The following is a 23,240-nucleotide window of genomic DNA, read 5'->3' on the forward strand; positions in this document are numbered from 1 at the left end:
TAAATCAAATAAAAGCTGTGAAACAAGCAATATTCAATTAGTTAATGTAATTGTATAGACTGAAACAAATGAGATTTATTGATGATTTATTGATGATAAACATAGTTCCACCTTTACACTATATATATATATATATATATATATATATATATATATATATATATATATATATATATATATATAGTAGTCAACATTTTAAGTGGATCAAAAGCTTTCATCAAAGTTACACATGAATTTTGAACAATACCCGTTCTTGTCTTAGGACAAATTTGCTGACTACTGTATATCTATATATGACGGAAAGAGATTGCTAGTACCACTGTTTGCTAAAGAAGACTAGACTACAATGGTGGAATCTAGCATAGCACTTTGATTTTTACGGATATACGTCGGCAGTCGGTGTCTTGTCAACTGTTCTACTGCAGGCGCAGGGAAGACTGTTCCCGGAATCCCTGGAAGAACGAGACCCGGAGCAGGAAAGATCGGACGCATGATCGCAGAGGAAGTGATGGAGATCCAAAGGTGAGTGGATTAATTTTACGCCTAATAATCTGCGCTTGAGTCACACTCTTGATGACATTGCATCTGGTTTCATCTTTCATTGATATGATTGACAGAATAAGAGGCTCATCCCCCTCTAGTTGTGGCTCAAGCCCCCTCAACATCACCAACAGCACACCCCCTCCTGACACATCGTCCCCTGCGGGCAGGAAGGTAACGTTTAGGCTTCAGTCTCTGACAAACATAAACAGGGATGTGTGATATTGACCAAATTAGTGTTGTCAAAGTATCGACTTCGGTACCAAGTCGATACTGAAATTTAAAAAATGTGACGCTTTGAGCGCTGTTGAAAGTAATCGTAAACACATCTGATTGGCCATCATGCTCACGTACTCATCAAATATGTCTGTGATTGGCTACAATGATCAGCACTTTCAAAATTCAATTCAATTCAATTCAAATTTATTTGTATAGCGCTTTTCACAATACATATTTGCTGCTTCCCAATTCGCCTACTTATGCTACGCCCTAAAAGTATGTACTCTTTTTGTGAAGAAAAAGTACATACTTTTGAGTGTGTAGCAAAAGAGTAGGCAAGGGACATACTACTTCGTCATCTTTAACGGACAGCTCTGTCGCGTGCATCACCGTAAACTGCCCTGTCAATCATCTCGTCACAGTTAAAATCCTCCATTCAATCTAATATAATGTCTTACCGTTTCGGAGAGAAATGTAGTAGCTCGTTCATCTGCCAGTCATGGGTCTTTCATGTGGAGACTCTCACTCTTCTCATGTGTTTGCAATTTGAATGCAATGATGCATTTAAAATTTAATGGCTAAACGTATCTTTACAAAAGTTCACAATGCTGCTGCAGATGCAATATAACGTAGCCAACATTGAATAAATCCATTTTCGTCAGGTTAGATACTGATAATTAATCACTTAAACCCCTTTATCTAAACCTCTCTACACAACCGCCGGACTCGCGCGTCCTCCATGTCTGTAGTTTTTTAACACTTTTCACTCGTGTTTGTAGTTCTAACCGAATCCTCGTCCAACGCGCGATGGGTTGTGGGCAATATCAGCCGTTAGAGTGCATCGATCTGCACTTCGGATTCTGACCGGATATAGTAGACCATCCAGGTCTCTTGGAACACTCATTTCAACATACTACGATTTGGGACGTACTAGTTCTATTTTCAACTACTATTTAGGACGGATAGTATGCGAATTGGGACGCAGCAATTGTTTCAAAGCAGCTTTACAGAAAGTGCATTTCAGAAATGTACATAGAAAAATATAGTTAGTTAATCATGTATTAATTTAGGGCATAACATATCGCCGGCGTTGAGTCGTCTCTTCACAGGCGTTTAGTCATCTCATCGCAGGTGTTGGGGCATCTGAAGTCTCCGTGAGAGGCTGGATACAAACTAGTGATGTGTCGTTCATGAACGATTCGTTCATTTTGAACGAATCTTTAATATGACTCGGGACCATAGACATCATATAGATAGACGCCCTATCGACCGCTACTGCCTATTGGCGCGGACGAGCCGTGGGGCCGCCATCTTAAACCGGTCACCCGCTCCGCTCAGTGCAATCTGTTTGGCAGGTGCAATGAGCTGCCAGCGCATTTAATTAATCATATCTCACTGAATACCGAACTGATTTTCACGCGGGTACTTTTGCTGCAAAGGTCATACACGTAGCTACGATACAGGACACATTGAATATTTTACTCAAAAAATACAAACAATAGTACGGTAATGTTAAATGTTAAATCTTACTTGTGAAAAGTAATCCCCGAGTGATGGTCCGCCGATTTGAGCAGGAATATGCTCCACAGTGCTCTGGCATCTACTGCTGCTATGCAACGCAAATAGGAGTATGACCGGTTTAAGATGGCGGCCACATTTCTTGCGCCACAGCGGCCAATGGGGCATCTAGTCTCTGTATGATGTCTATGCTCGGAACTACCGAGTTGTCTCAGAGAGTGATTCGTTCATTTTGTGTCGACCGCGCATGCGCATTGCGCAACATATGGGTTCTGAAACTGTACTGGAAACAGAAATGATTAGTTCATCTCTCTCGAGTCTTCGGGTTCGGGACGGGTCCGAGTCTTTCGTTCTTCCTGTCAGTCCATAGAGATTATGCTGTCAGTACCGGAAAGAGAATTGATTAGTTCATCTTTCGAGTCTCGAGTTCGGGTTCGGCCGGGTCCGAGTCTTTCGTTCTTTCCTTCAGTCCAATAGAGGCTATGCTGTCAGTAACGGAAAGAGAAATGTTTAGTTCATTTTTTCTAGTCTTCGGGTTAGAGTCCTTCGTTCTTTTGTCACGTGACTTGTCACCTTATTGAATAGCCTACTAATTTACAACCTTTTTACAAACAAGCACATAGTTAAGGTATTAAATATAATAGTACTTAATTAATGTATAATATATAATAAAACATACCACAGATGCACAAGAAACATTTAGAAAAGAGAAGGACAGGGACAATATAAGATGGAACTTTTATTTTACAGATAATGTTTTGCACATATTTTGTATTTTAATTCCTAAATATAAAACAATATACATTCAGACGCAGTCAATAATACGAATATAATGTTGTATTTGATGCGAGATACCAGCGGTCACGTGACAGAAGAACGAAGGATTTAAAACCCGAACTCGAGACTCGAAGAAAATGAACTAATCATTTCTCTTTCCGCTACTGACAGCATAGTCTCTATGGACTGACAGGAAGAACGAAGGACTCGGACCCGGTCGAACCCGAACTCGAGACTCGAAAGATGAACTAATCATTTCTATTTCCGGCCTTGCTGCATCACACACACGGCACGGTCGGCCCAGCAGACAGATCCGAGTCAGACACTGGCGAGTCGACAGCTAATGTCTCGAAACACGAGAGGAGAACTAACCTGATAAATATGAAGTTGCACAGGAAAGAACGTCTCGGATCAGGAGGTGAGGTGAACTAACAGAATCAGACTGCAATAGCCTGAACTTAAGACTCAACAACTAATCAATTAATAAAACATTTCGGTTTCTCATAATTTGGCTTTGGCTGCATTACCCTATAGTTTATTTTTATTCTTTTTACAAATGTAATCGACGTTTTCGTAAGTACAAGATGTCTTGGAATATTTAACATGCCATTTTAATTATATTATGCTGAAATGAACGAAATGACTCGAAAAAAGATTCGTTCTTTTTGCTGAACGAGACTCAAAGATCCGAGTCAGTAAAATGATCCGAACTTCCCACTACTAATACAAACTGAAGCTGACGAACGCTATTTACCTCGGGACTAGCATCCCGAGATTACAGAGCAGAAGAGCAGATGGGAGATAATTAGCATAGCTGCTGTTCATAATGTTAATGCATTCGATCTGATTCAACAGTAGTATAAAAGGTAAGAATTATGTGAATGCTTGGCTAAAGAGATGCGTCTTTAATCTAGTTTTAAACTGGGACAGCGAGTCAGAGCCTCGAACAATATCAGGAAGGCTATTCCAGAGTTTAAGAGCTAAATGGGAGAGCTAAATCCCTCGTTTAGTGGACTTAGATATACTAGGAATGACCAGAAGCCTCGATTTTAGTGATCTTAAAGAGCGCGATGGATTGTAGGGCGATAGAAGGTCTGTTAAATACACAGGAGCTAAACCATTTAGGGCTTAATAGGTCAGTAGTAATACTTTGTAATTGATACGGAACTTAATAGGTAACCAGTGTAGAGATAATAAAATTGGTGTTATATGATCATATTTTCTTGACCTAGTAAGAACTCTAGCGGCTGCATTTTGCACTAACTGTAGCTTGTTTATTGAGGATGCAGGACAGCCAGCTAATATAGCATTACAGTAATCTAGTCTCGAGGTCACGAATGCATGAACTAACTTTTCTGCATCAGAAACAGAAAGCATGTTACGTAGCTTAGCAATGTTTCTAAGGTGGAAAAACATTGTTGTAAACAAAACAAAACATGTTGTAAATATCAATGACGCTCTTTAGCGTGCGCTTACACAGATACACGCGGGAGTGTTAGAAATCAGGCGTCTATCAGCGGATCGGTTCGCTGGCGCTGATATACATAGACTTCATGCTGATATGCGCCTGCTTGTGCTTTCAAACGCTCCTACTTTCAAAAAACTTTCAAACACTTCGGTGTGCTCTCAAACGCTCCCGTGTGTTGATCATTGTAGCTAATCACAATGGCCAATCAGAGGTGTTAATGATTCCACTCAACAGTGCTCAAAGCATCACATTTTTTATATTTCAGTACTGACTTGGTACTTTGACTACACAAAAAATTAGACATATCGCACAGCCCTAAGAGGTACAGAACGTTAATGCATCTCCTGATTAAATGTTTTCCTGAATGCTCAGTTTTCAAATGCTGGAACTCCAGACATTCCTTCTGCCGGGATGATGGACAGCATAGGATATCCTTACTCCAACAGCTCTATTTTAAGTAAGTTTTAACCCTCTGGTCCTCTTCGCGTGTCGGTCAAAAATGACAGAATTTTATTTTTTTCAATGAAATTAATGTACAATATTTTAGTTCGATAATGTTTTTTATTTAATATTTTGTATTTTTAGGGGATTTTATGGTACTAAAATATATTTTCACTGTATTTATAATCCATTTATTCACCTTTTGAGCATAGACCTGAACATAAAATTTCCAACTTAAACTGTTGTAAATTTTGAATGTTTTAGATCACAGACTTAAGTTTGATCTCTTTTCAAAGATGACACTTGGCAGATTATTGCTGAAGTGAAAAAAGTTTTAAAAAGAGAACCTAGAAAAAGTCACAGAACTTTACGTTTATGGTTATGAAAAATGCTATATTAAATTTTCATATAAAATACATATTTTCAAAAACATGTTTTACTCTAAAACTGTGAGAAAATCAAAGCCATAAATCTAAGTTGTGCTCAAAATTTGAGCCTGATATCTCAAAAAAAATTGCTTTCAGTAAGATTTTATTTGGCCGCAGTACCAAAAGTTTTCACTAGGTGAAATTCGTCTCCCATTCATTTCTTATGCGGTCATTTTTTACCGTGAGGAGTACAAGTGTGACTATTTTTTTCAGGACCATTTAACCTGTTCGAATCATGTCCATGATTTTTGTGTTCACACAGAAAGTGCCAAAACCTTTACCAAGTTTCGTACCATTCCGATGAAGACAAATTAAAAAAAAAATCAAATGTCCACTTTTTCGTCAGTATTACTAGATTTGACAATACTTCCTCTGGTCCGCAGGTGATCATTCACACATCGGTATGGGTGACATCACGGACGAGCCTGGTTCCAGCAGTCCCAGTAGTGATGAGGCTGCAATGGCGATCATCATGAGCCTGCTGGAGGCGGACGCGGGCCTCGGGGGTCCAGTGGACTTCAGTGACTTACCCTGGCCGCTGTGAGAGTTCACCCATCATCTCTACCACCCGTCACACTGTATCCTGCAACATAACTCCATCCCGTTCACCTTCGAACCAGCCATGACTTTGACAATCAGCACATCTGGACAGTTTGTTGTTTTTCTTGGTGACTCAATGCCTCAGGTAGCTCCACCCATAGCAAATCTCATTGGTCCAGAATCCCATTCCACAGATGTATATTGCAATGTGTCAAATTTTGTTACTATTTCACTTGCATCGCTCATCATCCTACAACACACCATTATCAGTGCAAGGATATTGTTTAATGGACAGAATGGAGCACATGTCAGTTCTATAAACAAAAACAACTAACAACCAACAATCCTGTTGGGCTTAGAGATGATTTCTATATGCAGCATGTCAGTTATTTTTTGTGTTTCTGCATATTTACTTTAAAAAAAACCAACCAATCTTTAACATAGATGTAACGGTATGTATTCTAACATGTATGATTTATTTTATCTGGATGTATATGATTTAAATGAACAAAAGGGCAGTGACATTTTTTTTTTAAATAAAAAGTATTTCCTTCTCTTTATATTTATATTATTTTTTTGGAAAACTATTTGGAGTACAATCTTCATTTCATGTGAGTACACCATTCAGATAAAAAAAAAATTAAAATTTATTTTTGTTGTAAAACGTTGATTTAGAAATTGCGTTCTCTCTGTGTTTACATTAAAACTAGTTTTTAATCTGAATTCTAAGCATTCCCAAACCTGATTGGGAAGTTTTGTGCAAAAGAGTACAGGTAATAAAATGGCTCTATCCAATTATATTGCCGAGGATTTGAGAAGCAAAATACTCTATGCATCTATACTGTCTTCGATATCAGCAAAACATCAAACATATTGTCTCAAACCCAGTACATTACATTATATGTCTTTATTAATACAATGATTTTCAAGCGCTTGAACAGACAGATCTTTAGCAGATAAATTAATGTCCAGCTAAGAAAAACATTGCATTCATTCACCAGGCAAATGGACCTCCCGAGGAGACCAAGGGGAGAGCTTTCCAAAAGAAAAAGTGGCACCAAACCCAAATGCATCAAGTGAAAGGAACTTCATAATATTAATTAATATTTAAACTCATTGCGCTAATAATATAAGTCAAATGTAAAAGAACGATAGTAGCAATAATTATAATCATATAATAGGCCCAATTACAAAATAAGTGAGGTTGCTAACTTCATTTCAAACAAAAAAATAATAATTTTCCTTTGGTCAAGTAAAAAAAAAAAAGAAAAAAAGAAAAAAGAAGAAGAGAACAGCGAAGACGAAACGGGAGAGCACTGACCATGCCAGCATCCCAAGTCCATGGAGTATTTTTTTCTTTTTAAATACAGTAACTAGACAGTTGAGGCTCTAAGGCTGTGGAGGAGGTGCAGAAGGCAATCTGGTTATAGTGTCTCTGGTTCATGCTGAGCATGCGGTGAAGGACGTCTGCTCTCAGACGGCAGGCGTCGGGGCGTCGGGGTCGGGCTCGTTGCTGTAGTGGTGACCGGGGGGAGGGTGGTTGGGAAGAATGTCCAGTTCATCCACCTGTGGTCCGGGGTGCATCACCACAAGCTGGTCCTGGGGAATGTCTGCCGCTGCCGCCGCCAGGTTCGTGATAGACTTGCTCTTCACGCACTGGAAGTCCACGTGTCGACTCTTGCCTTCCTCCTTCTCCCAGGACATGCGGATGAAGGGTCTTTGGACGTAATTGTAGATGACTTCAGGTCGACCACCGGGACGCTTCTTCACCTTCTCTTTGTATGTTGGATAACCTACAGATGCAGATTTGATATTCAAAAGTTGTGTCTTCTGATATGTAAACATAACCATCATGGACAAGTTCACCAAAAACGAAAATTCTTTCATCTTACTCTCCCTCAAGCAGAACCGTGGCCTTAACTGTAACGTACAAATCAAATATTGCCCCTTTTGACTGGAAGTGGACACTGATGTATTAGCTAATATTTGGACATTATGACTTGATCTAATTTTATTGACTCTGCTTTATCACTGGATAGTAAATAATTTGTAGTAGGTTTTGAGTAAATGTTGTGTAAAATTTACACAAAAGTTCACTTTTCATTACAGCTAATTTTGTGCATCTCATTGGCTATAATTGAATTGTATTATGCATGTATTAATATAATAATGTAATTGTATCGGCCACCAGCCGGTCTGCTGTGTAGATATCAATATCATAACAGAATGTCAGATTGGAAGACAATGAACATCATTGGTGTTCAGGTTTAATTGTTAAACCTGACACATGTTGCCACCTTTAATCCTCTGCTACTGCAGAGAACATTCATTTTGGGGTGAACTTTCCCCTTAAATTATTAAAATAAGATTGCATATTTGACAAAATGGGTATAAAAAAAAATAGTATGTGGAAATAGGATTCTTACCTTCAATGCCCAGCCTAATTTTCTTAAGTCCTCGATCTTTTAAAACTGATTTGGCTACATCACGGTTTTCAATGTACTTGAAGAAACGATACAGCTTTGTACTGTATATAACTGTAGAAGGGAAAAAAGGAGTATATTTGTTGTCGTCACAGTTAAAATCACCAGTGACGCACCTAAACAAAAATATCATTTTTACTTAACCTGTTAGTGATGTCTTCATTATTTAATGTAGCCTATGTTTGAGTAATTTTTTTACAGCCTTAGTTTAAAATGTTAACATTTTAACCATGACCTGAAGTAAAAAAAGTTTATATAAAACTGCCTTAACCAGAATTGTATTTCAGCTAAATGAAAGATTTAATTTTGGTTTCAGTAAAAAATAAATAATAATTTGTGTGCATCACTAAAAACACTCATGAAATGTTTTCAAGATAATCTTAGAAAGATGTGTGTGATTACTTTGTGAATACTCCTCTCCCATCTGAGGCGGGTACTCCTCGTCCCAGTCCACCACATCATCGTCTGTGAGCACTACGATGTGACACTCCCTCTCTCCGCTCTGAGCGCTTGCCACCATCAGAGGGAGCACCATCTCCTCCAGATAGAACTCAAACTGCCTCCGAGCGCCGTCATTGGACAGCTCATGCATCAGCGCACCTGACGAGACAAACTGGGTCAATGAACAACCACCTGTTCAAAGCAGGGAAATCTGCCAGCTATGAGGCTGAGAACACGGTTAAAACATCACAGTTGTCAGATCCCAGCACTGGCATGGACATTGACATTAGAGATCTCAACGGGCCGCGGGACCCGACGGGACTTAAGCAAATGACTTGGGTCGGGTCGGACCTCGGACTTAATCTTTTCCACTCAGTGAAAAAAAAAAAACATTTATTAATCATCGCTGCTGTTCACCGTAAAGAAAGTCTGGCTGCTGCGTGCAGCGTGCATCGCGGGGGCAGACCTGACGCCGCAGCGTGCACGCCTTTAGCCTGGAGAAGAAGATGGAGTTGGGGAAAAGTAAACTTGCGGCAGGTGAATTCACCGTCGCTACTACAGGAGTGGGAAAATCAGAGGTCTGGAAAGTGTTTGGAGTGGTGCTGGATTCTGATGGAAATTCTACAGGTTATGTGCAATGCTCAAAATGCAAGGTGCTGATGAAATATGACAGCAAAAAAAAACAGGGTCGTCCAGAAGATTTTTATTTGAGGCATATTTAGTAGCCTATATATATATATATAAAGTTTGTTTCAGTTGTTTGTAGGCTATTGTTAAAAGACGTGAACAAAGGTTGATTTGAATTCCCACCTGCTGGTCATGATAATACGTGTATGAGAAAAAAAAGAAAAAGAAAAGAAAATCGGCGTCGGGCCGGGTTCAGGCAGATAATTCATGTTTATGTGTCGGGTTACATCAGGTCCAGGCTTTAAAAGCCACGGGCCGGGTCGGGTCGGGTTGTAATTTTCAGGCCCGTTGAGAACTCTAATTGACATCATCAGAATGGGCTTTTCAAGAAGCAGAGGATTTACTCACTCAGGTCTCGACACTTGATAGTACTGTAGTCAAAAGAGATGCACAGATAGTCGCACGCTTCCCTTAGCTCGGGAATGGAGATTCCATCAGGACAGCGGATTATCCCAGATTTATAGTAATCCTGCCAGTCAGAGAAAGAACAGAAAACACACAAGATGCCATTACAGAAGCTTCTCTTCATTTTGTTTTGGAGTCTCTTACAACAGTGTCAAAAAAACACTTTCAGTTTCTCGTGATATACATTGCAGCATCACCTCTTTTCTCACAGTGTCTGAAACGATCAAGGATTCATTCAGTCTAGCTAAACTCCTTTCTGAGATCCTGCTCTGCTCTGATTGGTCAGATGGCCCAGTCCATTGTGATTGGTCTACTGCTTACAGCGTGTGTTGGAAACAAAACGCCATAACCATATCTAAATTTCAACTCGGGGCCCCGAGTCCTCATTCTTTTGAAGTGGATTTGCTTTCGCAGCGCAGAAAACAACGTCTTCTCGACATGTCGACAACATGAACGTGTTCGAGGGCGAGTCAAAGTAGACGTTGTTAACAGGGTTCCTGCACACTTTTTAAAGTCAAATTTAAGTCTTTTTAAGACCTGAAGAAATTAAAATTAATACCATACATTAGGGGTGTGCAATATTGACAAAAATATATCTCGATATTTTCAACGTTTTGTTGATAATAATTAGATGATATTTTACTGATTGTGTTTTTGTGCTGGTACAATGGCTGGTTTAGGCCTGTTGTGGACAGCAGACTCACGAAGATATTCATATTTTTCATATTCTATGCAGTGGTCAGTTCACAGCGGTGACAGAAATGATTAATTAATGTGCAATATTTGCCACCTTAAATTGACTTCCAGGGGCATTTTCACCTATATATGGACATTTTTATAAACTTATTTAGAGTTATGCATCACCTTTTATGTCTAATACTAACATTCAAATTATTTAAATTAAATTATACAGTAATTATACTCATTTATACAATAATACTTAATTACACAATTATACCGTACTACCGTTACCAGTCAAATTAAATCATTCAATCAAAATCCATCTTTGCAGTGCAGAGGTGACACAGAAGCGGCATCAGAAGTGGCATTAATATTTACACTCCATGCTATGAGATATAAAAATATATAAAAAAAATCAATATTCAATATTTAAATATGAAATGATTTCTAATTTTAACGTTTTAATTAAAGGGTACTTTAAATATGAAACTAAAACTGCCAGTGGGCGGCAGCAAGTCAGTCTTAAGCGAGTTGAGGGAGTCATTCATTCAACCGATTTGTTCAAACGGCTTATTCATTCGGGAAAGAAACAAGTGAATGTTCATTGAATCGTTAAAATGACTCGTTCAAAATGCGGGTTTCACTGTAAAGAAATCATCGTTGTCTGTTGCATTGAGACTCTGCTACGGTTTCATTTTGAAAATCTAGTCGGCGAAATAAAGGGAAAACAAACAATATGGTGTATAAAACTAAAAGTACTAAAAGTAACTCACAATGTTAATTTATTTTTAATTTAACTATTGTATAACATAAATGCACACTTGTGCACGGGAAAACGGCACTCACTGATGTGATATTCTAATATAAGAACATAATATGATATAAATATAAGACAAAAACTAATTTGGGGACATACCTATAACTGCACACATCACGCAGTGAAAGCACGAGAGACAAATGCGATGTCAGCTCACAGTGCCTCGTACATCGTGAAAACAATGATTACAATATCATAGACAATACACATCGCACACCCCTACGCACATAAAGAATGAACTTACGACTGAACTGACATTTGCCAACTTTCTTCTTCTCTCCTCTCTCGCGTGCAGGAGACAGACGTTATTCTGCCGCGAATGTGATGCGAATTGTCACGTGAACAAGCAAATCCACAAAGATGTAATAATAATAATAAAAAATACTACGCTAATTAGATAGTTTTAATTTGGAAAACATTTAGATATGTCTAAGTCGAAGTGGCATCTAAAATTTAAGACCTTTCATAAGTAAAAATAAGCCTTTATAAGACTTTTTATGGCCTTATATTTTAAAAATCTAATTTAAGACTTTTTAAGGATCCGCGAGAACCCTGGTTAAGTAGCCAATGAAGGCCATAGCCGTGCATTATGCGAACATGTTACAAACCTATGTATGTTTGTAATAGGAAGTAAGACTGGAATTACCGACGAGTCATTTTTGTGCAACTATTGAAGCGCAATAAGAAGTGACAGAACTAAATTCACGAGTGCACGCTTACGCTGTGTCAGTCAGCGTGGTTTTTTTTACTGCTTATTGTGCTTAACACTTTAAGATCGAGGACGTACCAAATTCATTCAAGTTATATTGCGCTTTTAACTTTTTATGCCGATCTTTATATTCTCATTCATGTGTTTCATCACTCTGAAGTGTCAATAGTGCTGTGATGCTCGTATAAAAATATACAATTTTCATATTTTACATTACAATGCTGTAAATTCTCTTGCAGCATTTTAAATGGTTCATTTTAGCTTTTAGTGTATTATTTGTTATTTATTTAGACGGAAAAATACAGAACTTTAATATCAGCCATTTATTGGTTACCGTCCATAACATTAAGCTAATTTTCCGCAGAAAAGCAGTCAGAAGTTTAATATCGGACACATCTGCTACTGTGCCCATGGAGCCAAAGAGCTCACAAAGGTGACGCAGGTTCAAAACCAGACGCTGTCCGAATCCCATTCCTTATCCTCTAGTGATTACTATAATGCAGTTCAGATTGGTCCTGCAAATTGAACGCTTCCCTGTTAAAGCTCTCATGCTCAACGCATCCTCTCTCTTGATTGCTAGTCAGTGACATTGTTTGAATGCACTCATCTGAGTTTATTGATTGTCTACAGTGCTCTGAGGTACAGCAGCACAATAAACACTGCCCCGAGACGCATAACAGACACTGTGGCCAAAGATCATTACACTAAAGCTGATGACAGGCTTATGCTGCACTTAACAGCATTATTTAAAAGCTATTGCTGGAAGCTCATTATGAGATGTTCCCAGAGACGAAGCAGCCCACAGTGCAAGCCTGTGACCAAACCACACACCTGTCTGAAATACACAAATCACTTTGTCTTCCAATTAATAAGGTTTGTTCTGCTATCTAAACAAAATTAGGGATTTCCTCGGGCCTGTTTACAGCCGTTTTCTCTGATGGGATAGCTATCCGATCGTGAAAAGACCAGGTGTAAATGCCCTCCGAAACGCTTTCGAGAAGGACTTAAATCCGATCAATCAAACCACTTCAAGAGGTGGTTTGAGATGTAGTTTTAACAACCAGCATTTACACTAGTTTTGTTTGGAATGCGTGTAAATTTTACTCCTCCCAAAATGTAAAAAATAAAATAAATGTATGAGAGTGTGTTTATGAGCTATATGACATGTTATAGTCGGATATAACAGCGCCACGTGCCGCAGATGAGAAGCTGGGTATCTTCAGCAAGCCGATGCGCAAACTGTCGCAAATGAAACAAAGTCGCAAACGCTTAAATCACAATCATCGTCATTAAAAGTAGTGAGACTAAATGATCTTACCAGTGCTGATGCTGCTCTCTCGCCTATTGTGGTCTTTGATCTTGAAATTAGCCGATGATAAATAAAATGAAGCTCATATCTGTTCCTTTCATTGACGTGGGAAAGGAAGAGCGGATTCATATCCGTTTTGTGGAGACAACCGTTTTATGTAATAAAGCTACGTAAAGTCGTCATATTAGAACTTATAAATGAAATATTTATTTTGGAAACCAGAGCCTAGAATTGACTGTAGCTTCTTGTTTAGTGCGTCACACATCAGACACAAAGCATCATGCCATACGACGCCACAGGCAGGGAAACGCACAGGTATCGTAAATAAAAATGAATAGTGCTGTCAATCGATAAAAAAATCCTAAATAATTCACACATTTTTCTGTAATTAATCGCGATTAAATGCACCAAACATTAAAATTTGAATTATAATTATATTTTTATGTTGTATAATTTCACACTGAAATGTAGAAACGGCATGAAGACAATATTTTTTCATATTTGCTAAATGACATTTCTTTACTAAGTACTAATACTGCTACTGATGTAAATGGATCTTAATTTCTTGGGATGAAATAAGTATTTATAACCATTCGGTATGATACATACAGTATGATTGAGCCATCATTTTTTAATATTTAATAAAAAAAATATAACTTTTAATTTAAGTGAACACATAAATCCATCATATTAAATGTCACATTTAGCTGTGCCTTTAAAATATAGCAGGGCTGAACATTGAGGCTTTTTCTAGTTATACAGATCGAATATTAAAGCTACAAAACAAACGTGATACAGTCAAGAGCAGCGGGTGATTTTCTCTGTCTTTTGTTGTTTGATTAACATTACTGACATACTGCAGCAGATTTATTAGGTTGCTGTCACTAAGATGATCCAGATCTGACACGCATCCTATGTCCTCAACTCTTTACAGTTATTTAAGACTTAACTCTAAGACAATTTTGCATTTCTGTCCATTCAAGTGTGAAAGAACTCAATGTGCGCTCTCTGGAGCCACTTTATAGACATCCTGCCAGTATATATTTGAGTTCTCGATTGTGTCTTATCACGCTTGAATGGTTTAAAAGCACTTGAATGAATGACAGCGCAATCATATAATGTAACGCTAGACAAAGGATGCCAGTAAAAAACAGATGCTGCATTAATTGCGTACAATATTTTTAAGACCTTAAAATAAAAACAATATATATATTTTGCAAAATTAGCGCATAAATAGACAGCCCTGAAAATGAATCATTCTGTACATGCAAGCCACATCCGGGCTGTGACCCGCTTTAATGTGTGCAGAGAGACAGTAGTAAGACGAGTGAGACAAGATATAGTGACAAAAAACCCACCAGAATTGCCCTAAACACAGTGGAGCTGATGCCCTCTGCCACCTCATACTCTCCTTTATCGTTGGGCCGGGTGAAATTGTGTTCCCGCCCAGATCCAAACATTCTACAAGAAAAACAAAAAACAGACATGTGTTTTAGAAACAAGAATGGAAATTTTTTTTTTTTTTTTAAATAGACAGATTACACATTATTTTAAAGCGGAGACAAGTTAAAGGGTTCGGTCATCTCATCGCCCTCTTTTTTCTTTTCTTTCTTTTTGTGTGTGTAAGCACAAAGAGAGATATTAAAAGTAAGTCCCATTTTGGTTTCCTTCAATGGAGGACAAAAACAGAGTCTTAAAATGTCTTGAATTCATTTGATCAAATTTAAGGCCAAAGTATATTAAATGGTGTCACAAAAATCTTCATTGTCATTTTAAGAGGTCTTAAATTCTGGGGAAGGAAAAACAGGAATCACAATATATGCTAGTTCAGTTCATAAGTTTACATTCCCTTTGCACAATATGAAAGATGTTAATAAGCTTAACAAAATAGGAGGGATCATAGAAATATTCATAGTCACTAAGATGATGCAAGAAAATCGAAGAAAGTGCAGGATCTGAAGGATTTTTCCGACGAGCGATGGGCAGTTTAACTGCTCAGGACAAACAAGAGACTCTTGAACAACTATCACAAAACATAGAAGAGTCGTTGACCATCAACACACAGTATAAATAATACTTTGTGTAAATTAAGTTTATTTGTCTAGTATAAACATCTGTCATGTGAAACAGCTTACTCAGGACAGTACTGTTAAAAAAAAAAAAAAGTCTCACATTTTTATGATCCCTCATTTTGTTAATTATGAACATCTTGTATATTCTGCATGGGTTATGTAAACTTGTGAGCTGAACAGAATAAAACATGTCTTTTTGTAAGTTGTGCAGTTAAATGCGTGAGATACATGATTTATTTTAAGATTGTATGGGTTTGTTCTGTTAGGGAGATGCTGTATTAATTTTATTTGTGCATCTTACAAAAAAAGTTGTAAAAGTTTGTTATTAAAAATGTGTCTATATGCATGCACATCTTTTTTTTTTTTCTGGGACACCTTACGTCAGATTAGCATTTCCACTGCAAATGCAATGTGGTCACAAACCTCAACATTTTCATACATGTTTTAAACGACATAAAGGTGTTAAGTAGAAACAATCAAAATTATGAGGTGATCTTTAACCCTTTATCAGATGAGCGGTCTGCTCCTAACCTGCCCAGCATGGTGTTGGGCTGCGCTGTGAAAATCGAGGGGTCCACCACGAAGCGAGTGTTGTCCACGATGAGCGTGACCTTCTCTGATGTGCGGATGCTGCGGGCTCCATCTTTGACGTTCTCATAGACGAAGACCATTTCACCCATGCTCTTGTAGGTGCCCTCTGAACTGGACAAGCTACTGTTACGGCTGCTGGCCACCCCACTGCTGCTGCTGCTGGGAGAGATCCTCTGAGGCCTGGGACTGCTGGGTCGAGATGAGCCGCCCTCGCGATCTACCCACGTGACACACAACATGATGACAAACCACGGGACTTATATGAACAGCCAAATCGGACCTAAACGACAAAAAGAGTATTCTCACCGCTGTTGTGTTGCCGTGTGGGTGAGGTCACGTTGCGAATACAGGGTGTGAGCTGGCCTTCTGCGCGCTCGTGTGAAGAGTCCCGAGAGCGGTCACTGGAACGCCTTCGATCTCTGGATCGGTCACAGCCTCCGCTGGCACCATGCATGTTCATTTTTCACCTGGACAGTCTCAAGTCCAGACTAACACATCTGGCCACTGCAGGAAGCGGAAAAAAAAGAGAAACACCTCTGAATACAAGAACCAGTGTCATAATCCAGCGACTCTCGAGAGGAACAGACTCCCAGTGTGATTTAAGGTGAAATGGGTCCCACATCACCATAGAGAGCTAAAGTCACGATTGTTCACATCTCCGCATAGCAAAGCGGAGTCCAGTCCAGTTATTATTAAAGTTAAAGGGATAGTTCACCCAAAAATGAAAATTCTGTCAGTGTTTACTCACCCTCATGTTGTTCCAGCCCCGTAAGACCTTCGTTCATCTTCGGAACACGAATGATGATATTTTTGATGAAATCTGAGAGCTGATCACTCCTCCATAGGCTTCAAAAGGATTGAAACTTGCCGGCCTCAAAGTTATTAAAGACATCGTGAAAATAGTCCAAGTGACTACAGTGGCTCAATCTTAAGTTTATCAAGCGACGAGAATACTTTTAGTGCGCAAAAACAAACAAAAATAACGACTTTATTTCTAATATACATTTCCTTCTCTGTTGGCCTCTAGTCAATTCACGTAGTGTGATTGCGTAGAGCTACGTCACACGTAGGCTCACTATTGGCCGATGCTGGTCATGTGTGTGATGCGTGTGACGTACAACACTATTACAACTATTACACTAGTGAACTGACTCGAGGCCCACAGAGAAGGACATGAATAGTTGAAATAAAGTCGTTATTTTTGTTTTTTTTTGCAGACAAAAAGTATTCTCGTCGCTTGATAAACTTAAGATTGAGCCACTGTAGTAACTTGGACTATTTTAACGATGTCTGTAATAACTTTTCAGGGCCTGCAAGTTCAATCCCTCAAGAAGCCTATGAAGGAGTGATCCAGCTCTCAGATTCCATCAAAAATATCATAATTTGTGTTCTGAAGATGAACAAAGGTCTTAAGAGGTTGGAACAACATGAGGGTGAGTAAATACTGACAGAAATTTCATTTTTGGGTGAACTATCCCTTTAACTAGAACCATAAAGAAACATTTGCTTTAATTAAAATAAATTTAACAAACTAAATAACATGTTAAATAAAACATTTCACATTTTCATTTACTTTTAACTTGATATACTAAAAACTAAAACTGACATTAAAATCAATAAAACATTTTTTTTAAACCAAGACAAAAACCCACAAAGGTTTAGTAAACAAAAATATTAAAAATAGCCTCTATATATATATAAATAATTGTAGTATTTTTGACACATTGCCAAAACAGCCTTTAATGTAATGTAATTCACATGATACTAATATCCAAATAAACAGCAGAGTGTGTATAGGGCAGCAGATGAGACCGATCAGGCATGAGAGAGGGTGGGTGGGTGTGTGGGTGTGTGTGTGTGTGTGTGTGTGTGTGTGTGTGTGTGTGTGTGTGTGTGTGTGTGTGTGTGTGTGTGTGTGTGTGTGTGTGTGTTCGAACAGCTTCTGTTCCAGTTGATCAGGAAGTGCCTGGGGTAAACTCAGCTGGATGTCATGAGTGTAATACGCAGGAGAAACGGGGCCTGGGCCCTGGTGTTTGTCATGCCACAGAACAGACTCGTTGTGTGCATACACACACCTGTAGAATATAAGTGAACAAAGCAGCAGTTTATTTGGACCAGCTTGCTCCTTAGAATCACAACCTGTAAGAATGAATAATTGTTGATGTAGCCTATATATTTTCTGCTAGGTGTTGAAAATACGAGGTTGTGCGTTTTATATTGGGTAGGTCACCGGCTAACTCACATCATTACAGTCTTACTGAAATACTTCTGCTAATCAGTTGTGGGCCACTATTACCTAAAACTGGGTCTATTAATGCAGATTGTCTGTCATTCTTACTACTTTGAGTAAAGATTAAGGATGGAGCATGATTTGTTTTGTAAACTTTAACTTTAATGTTACATCAGTCATTCACGTTAGTGCTCGGCTAACATATGCACTATTATTGATACGGTTCCTGCATGTGCACCGCAATAAATTAGAAATATAGGCTATACATCGGTTTTATGATGAACATACACTTGTTAAATGCTGATGGTGAGGAATTACAGCAACATCTCATAATGTAGCCTACTTCAAACTGAGTAATGTATCACTGAGTAACGTCCTGCTCGAGTCATCCTTGCGAGGTTCTGGTTGAATAACTAGTTCATCGTACTCGAGCTCGGATTGAAATGGTAAAATCGATCTCATCGTTACGGTCTTTACAGTAGGTACAATCAGGACCGAGGAAGGCTGTGGGAGCTTCAGTTACGATAATGGGAGTTTAGCTTCCGACAAGCGCTGTAAGCGGTAGACCATTCGTAACAGGTTGTGCCATCTAGCCAATCAGAGCAGAGAAGGCTCACGGAAAGGAGCAATTTAGAGAGACTGACAAGTCGTTTGAGAATCATTGAATAATGTGGTGTTTCTGACCTTTGATGCAAGTAAACCTGTTGTAGGAGATTCCAAAACAAAATTATGCGCATTTAAAATAGCATAATAGGGGCACTTTAAGACGAGATATGAATCAGACATTTGTCTGCAGGACCCCTCCCTCTGTGCACAGCACTTCTGGGGTTTTCTAATGTTCAGGAAATTCCAAAGATAGTTGTCCATTCAAACCAGTCCCTTAAAATAAAACAGAGAGAGAGAGAGAGAGAGAGAGAGAGAGAGAGAGAGAGAGAGAGAGAGAGAGAGAGAGAGAGAGAGAGAGAGAGAGAGAGAGAGAGAGAGAGAGAGAGAGAGAGAGAACCCCTTTCTTCCTGACCCGTGCACTGCCCAATTAACAAAGCTGAGGACTTTTCTGATAAACCCGTGGCCAGTTTGTCATTCTTACATATTGTGCCAAGTAAGAAGTACCCTAAGCTAAATATTATATTCTAGATACAGAGACAGTGCATTCAATACAAATATTGTTAATGCACAAAATTATGAGTCAAAAAGCCTGCAAAGTCTCAGTTAAAGGCAAAACCACAAACTGTCATCCTTTGAACTCTGTAGGTTAAGTGACTCACACAAGTAGATAAACTGGTTGATTTAGTAAACACTTACAAGGAAGAGAATTGCTTCATTTATCATCCTGCGCAGTGTGTGAGTAATCTGCACACACTTTACTGAACTCATGTGATTCTGGTCGTGTCCTCCAAAGTACAAGCAGACCTGTTTCTTTCCCCACAACGGAGATAAATGACCAATGACTTGATTTATCACATCAATCTCTTTTATGTTACATTCCTTTGCTATCAGAAATGTTTGGCCTTGGCCATGAAAATAAAGTTTTTGGACACTTAAGGCCATAAATTAAACATTTCTATATTTTGGCTACATTACTGTCATTTTTAACTATTCAGGATGTGATGTTACAACTATGAAGTGATTTATTTTTGAACTATTTCATATTTTAATATATAGCCATTCTCTTCATTTGTCGTTATGATACACAATTTAGCGCAAAAGGGAATTGGAAATGATTATATGCTTTACTGTGGAAGGTTAGTAATTTAAACAGGGAAAATATAAAATAAAATTGCTACAGTTATCACCTGTTATTTGGTCAAACTTATTCAATTAACTTGTTTACCATTTTAAAAATATATATCCTAATATAAAAGGGAATATATATATATATTATTTTATAAATGTATTTTTATAACGTTACCTATTACAGTACAACACCAACTAGTTTTATTTTTTTGTACACATAAAAAATGACTATGGTGTTAAAAAGAATCAGCATTTTTTGGTAACACTTTCCAATAAGGTTTCATTAGTTAACATGGACTAATAATGAACTGCACTTCTTTGTTAATGTTAATTTCAACATTTCAGTTACTCGAATTATTAAAATCAAAAGTTGTATTTGTTAACCTTATTTATAGCACTGTGAACTAGCATTGAACAGCAGTATTTGTATTAACTAAAGTTACCACAGATTTAAAAATGCAGTAATAAATCTATGCTCATGGATAATTCATGATACACTAATGTTAACAAATGAAAGTGTTAGCGTTAACGTTAGCTTTTTTAGTGTGTGAATCTAATTCAGGATTCAGAGAATTAAGTGCAAAATATTGTTTATGGCCACTGATGTGTACATAATCATGTTTCAGAATGTTATTTAAAATGGTTTTTAAGAACTCGTCTGATCTGATAAACAAAAGCGATAGAACTGACATCGATCCAACTAACGTTAATCAATGACTGATCGAAGTCTCGCGGATGGTGTGTCATCCTGCCAGAGAGCTGATGCATGCATGACAAGAAAAACAAAGAACAAAAGCCAAAAAACGCTATCTGACACGCTTCACTAAATAAATGTGTGATTATATGTCTGGTTTGTTGTAAAGCAGCGTGATCATTTTTACACACAAAACCTAAGCGGACGTTAAACAGAACTATTAGCTAGCCACCGAAGCTAGCCAACAAAACAACAGCCGCTTACATTAAAAACATATACAAATTCTTACCTTTTTACAGTATCGTGAGCATAGTTTGTGAAATAATTTAATACTGGTGTCCTTCCGTGGGGTAAACTGAAAAAAGGACCATCAAAATTTGAAGAGGACCAGCAGCTTTTCCTGAAAATGCGAATTTGATCTACACCAACTGCTGACAGGAAACGCGACTTCACTAAAGTATCGCGAGAACTGTGTGACGTAGTCAATGCGTTTTTAAAAAAAATATTTTTTTAATCAGATTACAAGTTGCTTACAATAAGAAAGAAAGAAAGAAAGAAAGAAAGAAAGAAAGTCAGAAAGAAAGAAAGAAAGAAAGAAAGAAAGAACAACACAAATTGTCTTAGTTTGTTGTGTATAATATAGTGTACAGATAAACAGATCCAGTTGGTCCACATTTTAGTGCAATTGCTGGATGTCTAAAAAAAGTACAAATCTTTCTTTAAGAAAAAAACAAAATTGAAATAGTGACACAGAAACGAAACCAGTGACTGAAGGCGAAGGCCTACTACAAGGTTAAGACATTGTCCTTTGTATGTCCTACACAGGGTCTGAACATTATGCTTTAATATTTAAATAACAACAAATATTTACAAATAAATAAAAGTAATATTTGAAGATAAAAAATAAATAAATAAATAAAAAAGACATGAGTAAAGCAGTGCACTTTCTTTCTCCAAGTACAGCAGTATATTTTAATTGACACTTACTGTGTCCTCCTCCTGCACTGATGTTACCGAGAAAACACTTTTCATTATTTAGAGTTCGTTAGCTTTTCAAAAACATCAGTTCCAAATCCAGGTCGCACCTTCCCCCTTTCTTAAACGTCTGATAGATGGGCCGTTGTTTTTCCCTTTTTTCTCCTTTTGGGAGTCATTTAGTGAGGGAATGAGGATGTTGTTCAGCTTCAGCTGAAGCCAGTCCTGTCTTTCTAACATCTCCTTGTGCTCCCGAACGTTGTGCATGAGCTGAACTTCACTGATTGACCTCTTGCTGTTGCAGATGGAGATATGGAGTGGTCAGGTTTGAATTGAGATTACAAAGCTACAAACAACACCAACATCTCGGACCAATATGTTGCATATTCCATATTACCTGAGTGGTGCTCCCTCCAGATACAACAAACTGCAAAGACCCCACAGCACAATGATAAGCACGGGTTTCTCCAAAGAACGTATGGGTAACATAGTGATACCTGTAGGGTAAGTTATAGTAAAGAGACTTTTCATTTCTTATCATTCACAAGCGTCTATGATAGTGAGGCAATGGCCTCTAAACTTACCAAGTCTTGTTGTCTTTTATTTGACTGCTTTTGTATTTGGTAGCTGCTGTACTGAGAGGGTCCATGTGTTGTTAGGTGTCGCATTTGTGTGTTGGGACTACTCTTCCTCTTTTTATATGCACAAGCCCCCTCCCGTTGGTCATTGATGAGCTATCCACATTATTGATGGTGATGTCATCCATGCTTTGATGAAGACTGGCATGCACATGACGACACATGACTACCAACACCCCCCACTAATTCTGTTTTCAACACCTTGGTCGAGACCCCTGTGATCACAGTGCTGTAGAACTAGTGCCATGTACGGCTATGACGGCCAGGCAGGGTGCCACCTTCCACAAAGTAAATGTTTCATTATATTACCTTCAGAGACTCGAAACACAGTTTCACACACTCTTAAAATTAATCATTAATTATTATTATTAATCATTACGCATAAGATAGATCTTAAATGTGTTTTTTGTATATATTTTTATATATTAATTTTAATTAATTTGATTTAGATTTTTCAGAAATCAGCAGAAAAAAACATTTAAGATCTATCTTAGGAGTAATAATTAAGAATAATAATAATGCATAGAGAAAAATAAAGGCGTCAATATAAAAAAATATTTTTTACTGCAAACTTTTCTTACACTTCAGTTCATTGAATCTGACGCATTAGTGGCACTGTTGTGAAACGACAAACGCAAAACTTATATGCACCTTTGGCAAGGATGATATTTTTGATTATATAGCCAACCTTTTTACCCAGCTACTCATGTATCATATGAAAATGATTCCCTTAATTAGGAGAACAGAGTAAATTATATAACTAATTTCTCGTGTTTTTTTTTATAACACAACACATCATATGATCATATGATTTATTGATTTATTGTTGTATGCCATTTCGGG

At 37.9% G+C, this 23,240-nt stretch overlaps 3 protein-coding genes across 9 annotated transcripts in view; 1 reads left to right on the top strand and 2 right to left on the bottom strand.

Moving 5' to 3' along the window:
• Window positions 1-6,595, top strand: part of bmal1b (basic helix-loop-helix ARNT like 1b) — a 48,303-nt gene extending 41,708 nt beyond the window's left edge. For all 6 annotated transcript variants that reach the window (XM_077201765.1, XM_077201761.1, XM_077201762.1 and 3 more), the window contains 4 exons: window positions 426-522; window positions 618-714; window positions 4,895-4,979; window positions 5,775-6,595. In XM_077201765.1, coding sequence (XP_077057880.1) covers window positions 426-522; window positions 618-714; window positions 4,895-4,979; window positions 5,775-5,935 — 440 coding nt within the window. In that variant the 3' untranslated portion in view covers window positions 5,936-6,595. The remainder of the gene's footprint in view (window positions 1-425; window positions 523-617; window positions 715-4,894; window positions 4,980-5,774) is intronic.
• A 228-nt stretch (window positions 6,596-6,823) lies between these two features.
• btbd10b (BTB (POZ) domain containing 10b) lies at window positions 6,824-21,268 on the bottom strand. Of its 2 annotated transcripts, none has more exons than XM_077201768.1 (8): window positions 21,074-21,268; window positions 16,433-16,630; window positions 16,067-16,343; window positions 14,822-14,924; window positions 9,891-10,011; window positions 8,817-9,014; window positions 8,358-8,468; window positions 6,824-7,724 (listed from the first exon to the last, which is right to left on the bottom strand). In XM_077201768.1, exons 2-8 carry the CDS (start codon window positions 16,584-16,586, stop codon window positions 7,405-7,407), a joined length of 1,284 nt encoding a protein of 427 aa, XP_077057883.1. In that variant the 5' UTR covers window positions 16,587-16,630; window positions 21,074-21,268; the 3' UTR covers window positions 6,824-7,404. The 2 variants fall into 2 exon arrangements, with proteins under 2 accessions (XP_077057883.1, XP_077057882.1); XM_077201767.1 differs by having other exon boundaries at window positions 16,037-16,343; window positions 21,074-21,243.
• A 578-nt stretch (window positions 21,269-21,846) lies between these two features.
• On the bottom strand, window positions 21,847-22,400 carry pth1b (parathyroid hormone 1b). The gene is made up of 3 exons (XM_077202057.1): window positions 22,344-22,400; window positions 22,157-22,256; window positions 21,847-22,054 (listed from the first exon to the last, which is right to left on the bottom strand). The coding sequence occupies exons 2-3, from the start codon at window positions 22,246-22,248 to the stop codon at window positions 21,847-21,849; spliced, it is 300 nt and encodes a 99-aa protein (XP_077058172.1). The 5' UTR covers window positions 22,249-22,256; window positions 22,344-22,400.
• Between the last annotated feature and the right edge of the window lie 840 nt (window positions 22,401-23,240).

This window comes from Siphateles boraxobius, unplaced genomic scaffold (genome assembly GCF_051911475.1).
Source record: "Siphateles boraxobius isolate OS27281-9 unplaced genomic scaffold, OSU_SipBor_1 48, whole genome shotgun sequence".
In the NCBI taxonomy this organism is placed as follows: Eukaryota; Metazoa; Chordata; class Actinopteri; order Cypriniformes; family Leuciscidae; genus Siphateles; species Siphateles boraxobius.

What these genes read in the sequence shown, in the direction of transcription:
- btbd10b (XM_077201767.1), bottom strand. Translation starts at nt 16,586, where the DNA reads ATGAACATGCATGGTGCCAGCGGAGGCTGTGACCGATCCAGAGATCGA. An exon ending in GGGAGAGGAGTATTCACAAA is followed by an intron (nt 8,469 to 8,816) that starts GTAATCACACAC and finishes TCCCTTCTACAG; the next exon opens with TTATATACAGTACAAAGCTG. An exon ending in AATTAGGCTGGGCATTGAAG is followed by an intron (nt 7,725 to 8,357) that starts GTAAGAATCCTA and finishes CTGCATCTGTAG; the next exon opens with GTTATCCAACATACAAAGAG.
- pth1b (XM_077202057.1), bottom strand. Translation starts at nt 22,248, where the DNA reads ATGTTACCCATACGTTCTTTGGAGAAACCCGTGCTTATCATTGTGCTG. An exon ending in CTGGAGGGAGCACCACTCAG is followed by an intron (nt 22,055 to 22,156) that starts GTAATATGGAAT and finishes CATCTGCAACAG; the next exon opens with CAAGAGGTCAATCAGTGAAG.